This window comes from Mauremys mutica, chromosome 1 (assembly GCF_020497125.1).
Source record: "Mauremys mutica isolate MM-2020 ecotype Southern chromosome 1, ASM2049712v1, whole genome shotgun sequence".
Taxonomy (NCBI): domain Eukaryota; kingdom Metazoa; phylum Chordata; order Testudines; family Geoemydidae; genus Mauremys; species Mauremys mutica.
In genome coordinates, this window is record NC_059072.1 from 136,681,866 (window position 1) to 136,696,632 (window position 14,767).

Genomic DNA, 14,767 nt, shown 5'->3' on the forward strand with positions numbered 1-14,767 from the left:
GCAACACAAAACAGACCCATGCTTCTGTCCACATTAGGGTTGACACCAAGATATCCAGAGTCACATTTTACTGTGACAGAGCGTACCATTTCCCTGAGCAGTGTGCACTGGGATTTTTGTCTGAAAATCAGGCTTTTAGTCTGACCCCACATACAGCTGATAGGACTGTTTCCTAGCACATCGGTATCACCCTTTTTAGAAAAATTCCCTGCTGGATGTTATCAGAGAAACCATGCTAGGACTTGCTAGCAATAACCTGTGTTTTAACACAGTTGTGGCTAACACACTTTAATGCAAGTGTGGACAAGGTCATTGTGTACAATCCCTTTAAAAAAACAACCTAAAAAATGGAGACAGAAGGAAGAGTTTCAAAACTAGAAGGTAAGTGAAGGGTCACATGCTCACAGTATAGAAAGCACCTCAGAAGAGACAAGAAATTCGGTCATCTGTCTGTGCATCTTGATGAGGAAACCTAAAGAATCACAGGCACTGACTTAGCCATGATCAATTAAGCTCACCCATGGGTTTACCACCTTGAATAGTTTGAGAGAGTCCTTGCTGACTGGCCCAGCTGGAGAGATGAACCAGGGAGTTGCAGGGCAGCTTGCTAAGCACAAGAAAACTTTTTCTGGACTAGCAATTAATGCACTGCCTACAAGTAACACCAAGGAAACAAACTAATTTTCTACATCTGGTCCTAGTTACAAAGTAATTGTGACACAGGCATTAGGAACTGGTTTCTTGGTAGATACAGTAAGTGCAGAGCAGTCAGTTGGGAGCACAAGAGAACACAAGTGGGAGATGCCATCGAATCCTGTCCCCACATTGACAAGCGGGAAGTACATGAAGGCACAAAAGAGGTACCTGGCACAAACTCTTTGCAGAGTGCTATGCTGATGAGATTGCTTTGAATGCAAGGGCACCTCAGCCAGTGTAGCTTGGGAACTTGTGAGATAAGCGTTTTTTAGAACTGGAGCTATCGGCCACAATTCACCATTTACAATTAAATACAGAGATTACGTGACTATGATTGAAGCGTTTTTTCTGGCATCAGAAAATGTCTACACAAAGTTTGATGTTTTGGAAAATTAAACAGCAAAATAATACCCACCAATAGAGAGACTTATGTGACATATAATGCAAAGACCGTGGCACAATGATGAAAGTCTGGTTGCTGGGGGCATCCAGTTAGGACTTGTGGGCTGCCAATGACCTTTAAAAACAGATCAGTACATGCTTAATGGAGGGACAAATGAGCAATTAACTGTACATAATGAATGTGAAAGGAAAGATCCTGACAGCTGTACATAAAGAACATGAAATGGACAGGATGGTAGCTGCCCTCTTTTTTAATATACAGCAGATGTGCAGCCCATGTAACCTATAGGTCTCAATATGCAGTGCTCCAATTTGATGCAAGATGAGGCTGGTGGATCAAGGAGGATTGCATGCTGGGACTTGTGGTCTCCACTGACTGCAACCCAGAATTAAAGAGGAGGGCTGCTACAGGACACATTATGGAGCCCGATGAGCAGTACTTTGGCTACTCTTGTTGCAATATTCTTCTTTCCTTGTGCCTTGGAAAATGTCTATAATCTTATTTTTGGTTAATCTCATATTCAGATTAAATGATTATATAAAGCTGACTGAACTGGTCATGATTTGCGATATCTATGGTTATTATACCACATGCAATTGGAATCAGCCATTCAGACTGCTGCAGAAGAGGCTCTTATTTGCTAAGAAAAAAGTTAAACAAAACAAAGAAAAGCTTCAGACATCAGTTTATTCCTAAAATGCAGCAAACTTTATTCCTAAAAAAAATTTAAAAAAAATGTTTCTGATTGACTGACCTAAAGAATCTAGTATTTAAGGCAATCAGAATGCTGCATTTCAGGAATAGTCAATGGCATGCCTTTCTCAGCCAGTTTCTGTCAGGTCCAATGATCCATTCAATTTCACTTTTAGAACTGTTAGGAATAAAAGAAACAGTGATGGTCATAATGTAAATATTGCTTACTTAGAAGTGACCATAGGAGTTTTTCTCATATCCCTAATGATTGGGGATCTTATTTGGTAAAAGGGTTGTCACAGGATAATGAGCAGCAGAACAATTAACAGGAACTGGGATCCATCAGCCTTGAAAGAGAATTATCCTGCAGAGTAAAAGGGTGGCTATAGAGGCATGGGGCTTATTCCTAGTCTTTGTTCATTGAACAGGGCTTACAGTTGCACAGGGACATCAGGCTTGTACCCTCTCTTCTTTCTCTGAACTTTGCCTTAGACTGGAGAGTTACTCTGCGGGGTAAGAGACGGCACAGATTGTACCTGTTCTTCCTTCTCTAAACGAATCTTAATATACGCTGCATGAGCACAGGGGTGTTGTGAGATCCAAGGTGCCTGGGCTAAAGCACTATTAATCTGATCCTCACTGCAGGAATTCCTAGTCACAGTGATGCTTAGCTGCTAAGGAGCAGGATTAGCTCTCTCACACCATCTCCGATCAAGATTTGCAATGCAGCATTAATACTGATAACAAAGACATCACACATTATCCTTGCCTTCGCCCAGGGCACATGCAGAGATCTCCCTTCCAAAAAGGGCCATGGTCTCTATCAGCTACTGTAAAGCCCCCAAATCTACTATTTGCTTCTTGTTAAGCCCACAGATATCTGGCCTCCAGTTCCCCTTCTGTCCCCAGGATACTTCTCATGATTCCACCCAGAACTCATCTACAAGGTGCAGGGATGGGAGCAAGGTCCATGTCCAAGTCCGCTGTCTCCATCATTCACATGCCAATTTGCTGTCAAAGCTGGAGAGTCCAATGGCAAAGGCCTGGAGGGCACACAGTGGGTAATTATAGTCCAGAGTGAACACGTCTTCTGCTACACGACCAAACTGCATCACAATGTAGTCAGCTAGGGAGGCAGAGAGAGGGGGTCAGAGACCAACTAATTCATAAAGAGAGAAAGGTAAGAGGAGAAAGAGTGGAACAGTTCCAAATACACCTGACTGGAGAGACTATCCCATCTTCCCCTCCTTACCAGAGTGGCTCAGAATCTGCTTTTCTACAAGAACAGTCCTGCTGACTTCTTTTACAGAGCAATCCCATAGCTATGCTTTGGCTGGGACAGCAATCCCATATTACTCTCCTTTCCATCTTCAGCCTAAGGCCTGCATTCGCCTCTCCTCTGATGCAGTTATCCTGTCATGCCCTCCACCTCTAGAGTGAAGGGGAGGTCCCATATTACTCCAAAAGCCCCAAGATCTTCTGGACTATATCCTCCATCCCGTTCTTGCCAATCCCATATCCCTTGTGTAGGAGCAGTGTTCCCATCTTTCCCCAGCCCTAATAGAACAATGCTCTTTTCCTCACTAGAGTGGCAGCCCCACATCCCCCACCCCACCCCACCCCGGCACAACCCTTAGCTCTTACGGTCATTCTCATGGACAATCTGGAAGTTCTTCACCGAGGCCTGAGTGACTCTCCCATGGAAATTCAAGACATACGACTGAGTGTCATCATTCCAGACTGGAGCCTTGTTGTGCAGCTCAATCAGGTTTTCCAGGTTTTTATTTTGCCATTTTGATAGCAAACTCTCATGTTCCTGCTCAAGAGAAAAATTATACTTGGGAGGGTCCACTTTTAGTCATTGCTTCTCTCAGGTTGTGTTTACTCTGCAACCATGAGTCCCCCGATCTAGTGAACAGTGAACTCAACCCTGCTGAAATAAGATCCTGCAGGTACCATGGAGATATTTCCATACTTTCCCAGTCCTGAGGTTCTCTCTCCTTCTGGGCCCAGGCAATCCTAACCAGGAGACAGTGAGAGCACCTTCTGCACCCGCTCTCAATGTACTGGCAGGAGTCTATTTCTAACTCCCTGGGAGCCTTTTCCTCCAGTACCAAACCTCTAATTCCCACCTTGTAACCTTCAAAGCAAAAAGAAATAACTAGGGTATCTTTAACTCCCTGATGCAAGAAGTTGGGATGTTGTAGTGGGAAATTCAAAAGCTGCAGTGGGCGACAAGTATGTATGGATTCAAGTGCTTTCCCCCGATTCTACCCGGTTTAGGTACAGGTACACAAACACATGGACATGTGAAGGGGGGTAAAACAGCACATTCACTACATCTTAGAAGAACTGTAAATTGGGAGGAACTGCAAACAGTAGTGAGGACAAAGTGGCAAGGACAAGTGACAAAATGAACTTCAACCTTAAAAAATAAAAGCTATTAAAACTGAGAAAAACTATCCAAACTGAAGTTATTCCATGGAGGGAGATGCTTGGAAAGCAGTTGTTTGGGGAGGGTTGAGTGATAAATTTATTTATGGTAAAAATTTAAGTAGGATGTAGTGAGCTGTCTGTTGCTTCTTGGGTTTGTTTTTTAAATAGGTTTACTAATTAATTGTACCTCTGGTTTTATTTGTTTCTGCAAGGATGCCCATAGGACTTTGGGAATGGGCATCAACAAATTACATTTAGAAATGGCAGTGGGGCCATCATTTAGAGAAGAACAGTCGCTGCTTATTCAGAGGCATCATGTCACAGACCATGTAGATGATGATGAATCTATATGGGCTAACTTGTGGCTGGTATTTGAGCCAAGCCACAGAGAGCCACTCCTAAACCCTGTATCCCAGGTAAGGGGCCAGCCTTGATTGCAGTCCCTATGCTCTCCTGAGCACTATGGGCCTCTCTTAGATTGTCAGATTTTAAGGCCAACAAAATGGATAGGGAAAAGAGACAGGGCAATGGACTGGATCCCCCCTATTGCACTATCTAGTGCAGTGGGTCTCAAACTTTTTTACTGGCGACCCCTTTCACACAGCAAGCTTCTGAGTGTGACCCTTTTTCATATATTTAATACCATTGTAAATGCTGGAGGCAAGCAGGGTTTAGGGTGGAGGTTGACAGCTCATGACCCCCCATGTAATAACCTGGTGACCCTCTGAGGGTTCCTAACCCTCAGTTTGAGAACCCCTGATCTAGTGGATGCATATGGCATTCTCCTAAGGGATGATGAATCAACTGTGATCTCCAAGAGCTCAATCAGGCATAGTGACCTCCTGAGACACAATGACTCCCCTAATAAGGGCTGTGCCTTGGCAAATATGGTCCTATATATTTCTAGTGAGAGCACATCTGGAATACTGTATTCAGTTCAGGGCATTTAATTACAAGAAAACTACTGACAAATTGGAAAGAGTTCCGCAAAGTGGAAAAAAACCCAGTTAGGGTTAGATAAATGGACTTATGTCCTCTCTTCCATTGATATGTTGTTTCTCTCCATGCTTCACTCTTGACTGTTTTGCCTCTCTCTCATCACAATGTCTGCTCAGCCAGAACCCAGCCTTGGCTCACCCCCAACATCCACTTCCTCTGCGCCTGCTTGGGCTTTTGCGCTGTGGAGCGTGTTTGGCAGAAATCCTGTGACCAGGATCGCTTCCTCCACTACAGATTTGTTCTCTCCTCCTTTCGTTCTGCCATCTTCCTAGAGAAATAACTCTGCTTCTCCAACTTACCTGAATCCATTGCCTGCAATCCCAGCCTCCTTTTCACCAGCTCTGAGTCAAATCCCCTCCTCTTGCCCCCGGGATATCTCTAAGTCTTGCAGATTCTTTCTGCATAACATCTCTAATATATGGTCTTTCCTATCCATCCACACAGCTACAACACTCGTTCAGGCTCTCATCATCTCGGGTGTCTATTGCTGCAACATCCTTTTCTTGGGCATAACAAATGCAGTCTTGCTCCACTCATATCCATTCAGAATGCTGCATTTTCCTGGCCTCTTGCTTCGACCATGTCATTCCTCTCTATATATCCCTCCACTTCTCTATCACATCAAACATAAGAGTCTTACTTGGCTTCACTTTCAAGGCCCTTTATAGCCTATCCCCACCCACTCTATTTAGCTCTCATTCGCTATCTAAATGTCAACTCCCATCTCCGCTTGGCCCATGATGTCAGCCTTCATCACCCACTTGTTAAAATTTTCCAACAGCACCTTCATGCTTTCTTCACGTTGCACCTCATGCTTGGGAGGCCCTCCCTGTAGAGACCTGAAATCTGATCTGATTATCTTTGTTTGAATCCTTCCTTAAAACTCTCCTTTTCTATGATTCCTGAAAAAAAATAAAAACTGGACAATGGCTAGGCTGCTTGTGTGCTGAGACCACTGCCTGTCATGCTGACCAATACTGCCTCATTGTTTTCTTGTGCTTCTTTCTCTGTCTGCATCCACCTGTCATCTTTTGATTTATACTTAGAATGTAAAGTCTTTAGGCCAGGGACTGTCTTTTTGTTTTGTGTTTGTACAGCACCTAGCACAATGGAGTCCAGCCATGACTAGGGCTCCTATGCAATACAGGAATAAAAAAAGAGCTAAATATGGTCCGCTTGGCTAAATGACAAGTAAGGAGAGGGGCAAAATGTAGATAGTTGCACAAAGGCTACAAGCAAGAAGAAATATGCTGAAATTAAGAAAATGACATTTTAAGCTGAATATCAAGAAAAGTTTACCAATCATGAGACCTATCAGATTAACCAGTCTCCCAAGGGCAATGGTGGAATCCTATTACGGGAGTAATTTAAAAGTGGCCTGGAAAAGCACAGTGTAGTGAAGAATCCCATGCTAACTTCCAGGGGATGGGCTAGTTGGGACCCAACAGGTCTTTTTCCTCTAATGTCTATGATTGCCAATAATTGACATTTGGATCTCTGAGACATTAAAACTTTCTTCCTTGCGCCACTGGAATCTGACCCAGTTCCAAACTTACATTTCGTGGTCTGATTGGAATCCGCTTGTGGTTCATGTTCATCCCTGGAATGATCACGGACATCTTCCTGGGGCCCTTGAATCCTAGGACATTGGTTTCCTAAAAGACAAGGAAATAAGTTCTTTTCAACATTACCTCATCCAGGAGAGAAGATAATGAGATTGACCTTTAATACCCAGTCTACCCTGGAATCAGAAACATGCCAGCTACATTTGTATTTAAACACTGTTGCAATCAGAATTGTTTCCTTGACTATTAGTGATACAATTCTTTTTCTCCTCCAAAACCACATTAACCAAACAGTATTACAGATAATCTTCCAAATATAACCTAAAGCATGGTTTTATTACACAATTTGGCTAGTGTTATTCTCGGACAATAAATGTGGTTTATATTGTTGAGGGGAAATGTGCTAGATCCCTGCTAGCAACAGAGGTATAAACACAATTATAGACAGCATAACTCTGACTGCATCTGTACTTTGTCAACTCTCCAGGGTCCTTATAGTCTAAATAGACAATCTCTTTAATTCTCCTTAGCTTTTGATTTATTTTTAAGGCTATATTTAGTAGTTTCTCCCAAACTGTGACCCTGCAGATAAGATAAAAGAAACCCCATGGGGGATTTGGAGTCAGCATATGGCTTAACTTTCATCCTGAAACAAACAAGTCTACTGCAAAGTGCAGCAGGGAATTCCACATATCTTCGCTGCCCTACAGGTGGAGTAAGAGGAAGTTACTTACCTGTAACTGGAGGTTCTTCAAGATGTGTGGTCCCTATATGTATTCCAGTGTGGGTTATGCATGCGCACCATGCGCCTGGAGCTGGAGAATTTGAAAGTAGCATCCACTGGTCTGTGCATGTGCCCCAGTTCGCCTTGTGCTCCTGACCAAGATGATAAAGGGCAGGGAGGACCAACTGCCTTTTCAGTTCCTTCTCCACTGCGATCAGATAAGATCCGAAGCAGAGAGGAAGAACTGCGGGTACTGGAATACACAGAAGTACCACACATCTCAAAGAACTTCCATTTACAGGTAAGTAACCTCCTCTTCTTCTTTGAGTGATGGTCCTTTGTATTTCACTGATGGTGACAGACAAGCAATACTTAAGCAAGAGGAGGGTGCAAGGATGAGGATGGCAAGGATGAGCGGCGAACAGCTATCCCAAATGAGGCCTCAGTAGCCAAGTCTTATATAAGGGAACAATGTCTTGCAAACATGTGAACAGAGCTCCATGTGGCCACCTTGGTACGTCCTGAAGAAATACTACAGTCATGGCTTGGGCTCTCATGGAGTGCTCTGATACCCCCAAAGAAGGGGGGAGGTTCGAGAGCTTATAGAAGTGTAGACTGCGTCCCAAAATCCATTTGGAAATTCTCTGGATGGAGTCAGGTGGTGACTCCCTAGCGGATCAGATAGATTCCCAAGGTGGGCACTGGTGCCAGGGTCCCCAGTATGGCCAGTAGGTGAGGTCAACAGTTTAGGGCAGGGGTCCCCATGGTATGAGGTACCAATGGCTCTGAGCCAGGTGAGGCGTTGGTTGGTTCCAGGGTTTTGTGGGTCTCCTGGGGTGTGGCTCCTCTCATGGTTCCGAGTCTCTTGAGAAGGAAAGGGCAGACTCAGGTTCCAATGGTGATAACATCGGTGCTGATGGGGAGGTACAAGTTGTGTATGATGGGGGTGATAAGCTCCATCCTACCAGCAGGTCTCTGGAAGGCAACATACACTCTCTGGAAATGGAGAGTCACAATGGGGGAGGGGATTCAGGATTTGAGGGAGCGAAAATGTTATGTGGTGTGGCCACGGATCTGGACCTCCCTGGTTTAATAGGCACCTTTCTGTTTGGGCCACAAGTGCCAGTGATGAGTATGGTATCCGGTGGTGGTCTACATTCACCAGTGCCAGAAGGTCTCGGTGTCTTATGAAGAGTTGGGGATGATGGTACTGATGAAGCGTGGTGTGCAGCTGGTGAAGCCCTATGTTTCATGGCTTTCTTATCGTGTCTATGGGACTGGGGACGTATGACATCCTCCTGGGCTGAGTCAGTGGGTTTGCTCGTATGCACATCCAATATCTTTGGAATGGACTTAGAGGAAGACTTAGCCCAATGCTTATGGTAGTGCTTCCTGATCTCCCGACTAGGGGTTTGTGGGGGTGGATCCTCCGGCACCGGAGTTGGACTTTACAGCAGGAGGCACACTTCTTGCTGATTCAGGATGATGTACAGGGGGGATTCCCCAGCCTGGATCTGACTGAGGCCTCATGGCCATTTCCATGAGGCACTTACGGAGATGAAAAGCCTGTCCTTCTCGGGTGCAGCTTGGGAAGGACTGACAAATACTGCACCAATCTGCAATGTGAGCCTGTCCCAAGCAGTAGAGGCAGTGCTGGGGGTCATCACCGATGGAGAAGGATTGCGGGCAGGAGGTGCAAAGTTTGTAGCCTGGAGTTCTGGGCACAGTCAGGTACCCGAATAGGGCATGGGGGAGAATGGAGGGGACCCCTGTAGCCTAATTTAATTCTAAAACTATTAAAATGATCAAAATTACTAAATCTATTAAAACTTCTAAAACTACAAACTATTTACAGCTAACACTATTGTTTTTCAGAAACGACATCAGAGCTGAAGACACTAAGTTTCTGACCTGGATCACGCGGCAATGAGAAGGAATTGAAGAGGCAGTCGGTCTGCCCTGCGGTTGGGAGCATGAGATGAACTGAGGCACATGCGTGGACCAACAGACACATGAACATTCTCTGACTCTGGGTGCATGGTGCACATGTGTAACCCACAGTGGAATACAATAGGGACCATTACTTGAAGAAGAAACAGACTTTCTTGGTCCTCTAGTCACCAACTGTTTAATGCCTTCAACCTAAAAAAATCTATCTCAAAGGCTATTTCGATTTTATTCCAGCAAGATGGCTTCTTAGAGTTCCTAACACATATGATAAAAATCAGGTATAACATTAATATTAGTTATACAGCTTCCCCTAACATACTAGTGCATTTTACTGATATAGACTATAGGTCAGTGGTCCCCAAACTTTTTAACCTTTCACCCCCCACACCCTTGCCCATGGTCCCTCCTTCCTCCCGGAGCTGGAGCCTGGAGTGGGGCCACAGCTCGGGGGGGGAGGGAGGGCAGACACGGGTAGGGGGCTGAGATTAGGGGCAGGAGCAGAAGCGGAGCCTCAGCTGGGGGTGGAGACCAGCAGCTGGATCCCCGGGCCGGCAGCCGCAGCTCGAAGTGGAGCCCAGGGCGCGGGACCGGCAGCCAGAACCCTGAACACAGGGCCAGCAGTTGGGGCCAGGAGCGGAGCCGGGTGGTGCTCCCTCCCAGCTATGTCCCACAAACATTCATTTCCCCCTCTCCCCCGGAGGGGCATGCTCCACAGCTTCGGGACCTCTGCTGTAGGTCCTTGGAGCTGGAACCTGTCTTATTGCATCTCAGGTCTTTCTGAGAAGAGACCTGAGAAATAGGATAATGATTTTACATGTATATAGCAAACATTTTACAAACTTGAATAGATGATTGTACATACATAGAAATCACTTCATCACTGTTTAACACACAGCCACCTTTTAGGTGATACATTATACTTGTTTTAAAAGCTCACAGAAACACTACACAATATTTTAGGATGGGAAATGAATACTGTATCCAATGGAAACTCCAGGGGGCACTAGTATTGCCATAGTAGAAACTGGACAGAACTGGAGTTAACACACCTGGTCTCTTGTTAATGTGCCACTGAGATCTTGAAGAACCACAAGCAATCAAGACCTTGTTTTTATGGCCTGGTCTACACTTGTGGGGGAGGGGGGAATTGATCTAAGTTACGCAACTTCAGCTACGTCAGGGGTTCTCAAACTGGGGGTCGGGACCCCTCAGGGGGTCGTGAGGTTATTACATGGGGGGTCATGAGCTGTCAGCTTTCACCCCAAACCCTGCTTTACCTCCAGTATTTATAATAGTGTTAAATATATAAAAAAGTGTTTTTAATGTATAAGGGGGGTTGCACTCAGAGGCTTGCTGTGTGAAAGGAGTCACCAGTACAAAAGACTGAGAACCCCAGAGCTACGTGAATAATGTAGCTGAAGTCGACGTACTTAGACCTACTCACTGTGGTGTCTTCATTGCGGTGAGTCGACTGCCGCTGCTCCCCCGTCGACTCTGCCTGCGCCTCTCGTGGCAGTGGAGTACAGGAGTCAACAGGAGAGTGCTCGGGGGTCGATTTATTGCATCTAGTCTAGATGCGATAAATCGACCCCCACTGGATCGATTACTGCCCGCCGATCTGGCGAGTAGTGTAGACATATCCTATGACTCATCTGAAAGTCCTCCAGCATCCAATACCCATTATAGTTATCCTGTTGTACTGCTACAGTACTGATGCAGAATTAAGAAAACTTGCTGCAGAATCACTAACATCCTGAAGCACCAGAGTTTTCCTTGCAGGCCTCCAATCCAAATACTGACCCAGCTTGGCTTGAAAGTCCTGATAAGACCACAGCCAAAGTGGCTGTAACTGCAGGATGCCTCCCATCCCCAACATCTGGGTTTAAGTGATTCAGGAGCTTGGGGAAGGGGAAAAAAAATAAAAGGAACTTACGTAACAAATGGCTGCAAGCTCCTGTCGGGTATGGGCCTTTTCTACTAGCCCTTGTGCCTTGCCTGGGCTAACTCCATGATCATAGACAGTAAATTTTGTTCCCATAAGGTTGGACCTAGAATCAGGAAACAGAGAGTTAGTGGGATGTTCTATGTGAGACTGTGACATAATTAGACCGTGTCAGCCTCTCCTGACATTCCCATCTGGGGTTTCCCATCAGCAGTGCAATAAACAGCTCTAAAGAAAGTATCTGTTACACTGAGCCCATAAACTGACCTGGAAAAACCTCAAGCCAGGACTCCTCACATAAATGGCCACAGTCAACTCTCTGAAAGAGATACTGGTCCCAAAGGGATAGCCGGGGTGAACCAAGAGAGGGTGAGGTCACACTCCCCATGGAGTTGGACTAGATTGCTGCCCTTGGCTCTGACTCAGCAAGACAGGAACTCCAACCTCTCTTGCAGTACATGAACACAGAGACTGTGCACCTGTCGATGGCTTTTATCTGCGGCTCTCACCTGAGTTTTCCAATGAAACTTTCCCCTTCCCGGGATAAATCTGTTGGGTCAATTGAAATGAGATAATTGGATGTTTTGCTCTTTTTCCGTTTTCTCCCTGCAAGAAGGAACGTCTGGAAACACAAAACTTTGGTCATGACAGGAAGCTCTGGAAGAGCCCAGAGGCACAGCACTACTTTCGACCTCCATCCCACTGTCCCTATCACCATTCCCCTGCCCATTACTTCCCACCCACTTTGGCAGACCCCTTCTTGCTAGCCTTATGCCACTTCCATGCCACTGACCTTTCTCTTCAGCCCATGAGCAAACAGCCCCAAATCTCAGCTCTCTTTAGCCCACCCAATGGCTCAGGTTTTAAGCACCTTTCCTTCCTAATTTTTACCAGCTACTCATCCCTCCGCTCTTCTTTTTCTCCTGCTTTAGCTCACCTTCTTTATACTACTGCTTCCACACCTCCCAATTGCTGCCTTCGTACCCTGCCCAGATAGAGATGTGCACCCCTCCCAGTTTTCATAAGCTTTCTCCTTTCAGCTCCAGGTTCCTTTCCCATTTAAGCACTGCTCCACAACACATCCAAAGGTTTTGTACTAGAAGTTCAGTAGCCGAGGGCAGGGCCAGCTCTAGGCACCAGCATTCCAAAAATGTGCTTGGGGCAGCACTTCTCAAGGGGTGGCATTCCGGCCCTTTGGGGACGCTCTTTTCAAGGGGCGGCACTCGGGGGGGGGGGAGGGGGGGAGTTTGTGCTTCAGCGGCGGCACTCTGGCTTTTTTTTTTTTTGCTTGGGGTGGCAAAAAACATGGAGCCGGCCCTGGCCCTGGGCTGGAGACTGTGTGCTAGTCCCATTACCTTTCTGTTATCATCCCTTTCCAGGTGCATATAGTAGGTGGGGAAGAGGCCTCGGTCCATTCCTTTCTTATCTCTAGTGATTCGACACTTCACTGTAATGCCACGGGGAGCAGGGCGTAATGCAAACTCCTCCAAGTTCTCCACTTCTCCCAGCTGTGCATCTGTCTCTGGGGATGCAGTGCAGGAAGCACCTGTGTCCTGTGGGAAGACCTATCCCATTAGCAAAGTGAAATCAGGTCAGAGGCCCTAGTAACCCAATAGAAGAATGGCCTGTTGGGTAGGAGGCCCCCATATCACAAGAGGAAACTGCTCTGTTGGGGAAGGAAGGGATGCTGGATCAGAGATCTCTGTCTTTCAAATGCTCCACTGAGAAGAAGAAATCAGGACAGAAGCGTCTCCTACCCTGGGAGAAGAATATCCCTTTAAGGAAGGAGAAGCTGGGCTGGAGTCCCCAGTAACTAGAGGGTAGAATGGCTTGCTAAGGAGGGGCTGCAGGGTGAAAAGCTGTTATATTCAAAGGGAGGAATGTCCCTTTTTGCATAGTATTTATCACTAAGCTAAGCTTGAAATGTATTGTAAAAAAAGACAGTAAGAGGAATAGCACTTTCTGGTCAGTCTGGATCCTGGAGTGGGACAGGCTGGGGAAAACCATGGTATGATGGTACGGCTAAAACCATCAGTGTGTCTATGCTTGCTCAGACTGCATCTAGAGTGGAATTAACACTCCCCATAGCAGGAGTGAGCACTAGAAGAACAGTGAAAACTGTCAAGATGCAGAATATCAACAAAGGGACACAGATGGCGGTGGAAGCTAGTGGAGGACTGGATATGAGGTACGGAAGCCAACATCCTGGCTTCCCTCTGGATTCAGGTTTGAGCACACTGGCTACAGACTATGGGCTGGAACTAGTTTTAACGCTGAGGTACGGTAACTGGGGGTCAGCAGCAATAATGGTCAAAGCTTGGGGCCAGCCAGCCCTGTTCATTAATCAGGTGCAGCTGAGGAGGGGAATCACATGTTCCCTACAACCAGGCTGTCAGTAAGGAAGGAGAAGTAGGGCAGCAGGAGCATCAAGGAGTTCCCTGGAAGAAGCTGCCAGAGTCCCCTAAGAGGGGAGACTGAGGGAATCTGCTGGGGCGGGGGGGAAAGGGGCGCAAAGGGGAAAGTCCTGGGAGACAGTGCTCAGCCAAAAGAGCAAGACAGAATCCCGCAGTAAGTCCTGAAGCAGAAGTGACAGAAAGGCAAAAGAGGAAAAGTCCCTTAGGTGGACTGAGGACTGTTTTCTGTTAATTTTTTTTTGCTTATGTCTGGAAAATAAAACTGTGCCGGGAAAGAGACTTAGGGCTTGGCTACACTTACAAATTTGCAGTGCTGCAGCAGGGTGTGAAAACACACCCTCTCCAGCGCTGCAAATTGCGGCGCTGCAAAGCGCCAGTGTGGTCAAAGCCCCAGCGCTGGGAGCGCGGCTCCCAGCGCTGTCCGTTATTCCCCACAGGGAGGTGGAGTACGGACAGCGCTGGGAGAGCTCTCTCCCAGCACTGGCGCTTTGACTACATTTAGCGCTTCAAAGCGCTGCCGCGGCAGCGCTTTGAAGTGCTAAGTGTAGCCAAAGCCTTAGTTGTGGGAGTGAGTCCTTTGTGGGATGGACGCAAGCCAGCACCTTACAGATGGGCACTAGAAAGCATGGGTCTGATTCTCATTGAGAACAGTGTTTTCATGACACTTACTGTAGCAGATTTCTGGCTGGTTGCGGAACTAGGCCTCTCAGATTCAGAATATGGTGAATGAGATCTTGACCTCTTTCCAGCTTCCTCCTCCTCTTCGGTGTCCTCATCGAAATTCAAACTGCCTGAGATCCCTGTCAGAAATGCAGGACTAGGTAACCTCTAATGGAAGGTGTCACAAATACATGGCATCACCAATTCACATGTCCCTCAGTTACCTTCCCTGCTCCTATCCTCACTTTAACCCACAACATACCTGCAATGACTATTTCCATGGAA

At 46.3% G+C, this 14,767-nt stretch overlaps 1 protein-coding gene across 4 annotated transcripts in view; it reads right to left on the bottom strand.

Moving 5' to 3' along the window:
• TULP3 (TUB like protein 3) overlaps nucleotides 1-14,767 on the bottom strand; it is a 92,334-nt gene that overhangs the window by 23,492 nt on the left and 54,075 nt on the right. For 3 of the 4 annotated variants that reach the window (XM_044997364.1, XM_044997348.1, XM_044997354.1), the window contains exons 5-11: nucleotides 14,492-14,622; nucleotides 12,764-12,961; nucleotides 11,918-12,030; nucleotides 11,400-11,514; nucleotides 6,784-6,882; nucleotides 3,437-3,608; nucleotides 276-2,918 (exon numbers count right to left, since the gene is read on the bottom strand). In XM_044997364.1, coding sequence (XP_044853299.1) covers nucleotides 2,785-2,918; nucleotides 3,437-3,608; nucleotides 6,784-6,882; nucleotides 11,400-11,514; nucleotides 11,918-12,030; nucleotides 12,764-12,961; nucleotides 14,492-14,622 — 962 coding nt within the window. In that variant the 3' untranslated portion in view covers nucleotides 276-2,784. Of the gene's footprint in view, nucleotides 1-275; nucleotides 2,919-3,436; nucleotides 3,609-6,783; nucleotides 6,883-11,399; nucleotides 11,515-11,917; nucleotides 12,031-12,763; nucleotides 12,962-14,491; nucleotides 14,623-14,767 lie in introns of those variants that run through there. The other variant, XM_044997372.1, reaches the window with a different exon arrangement.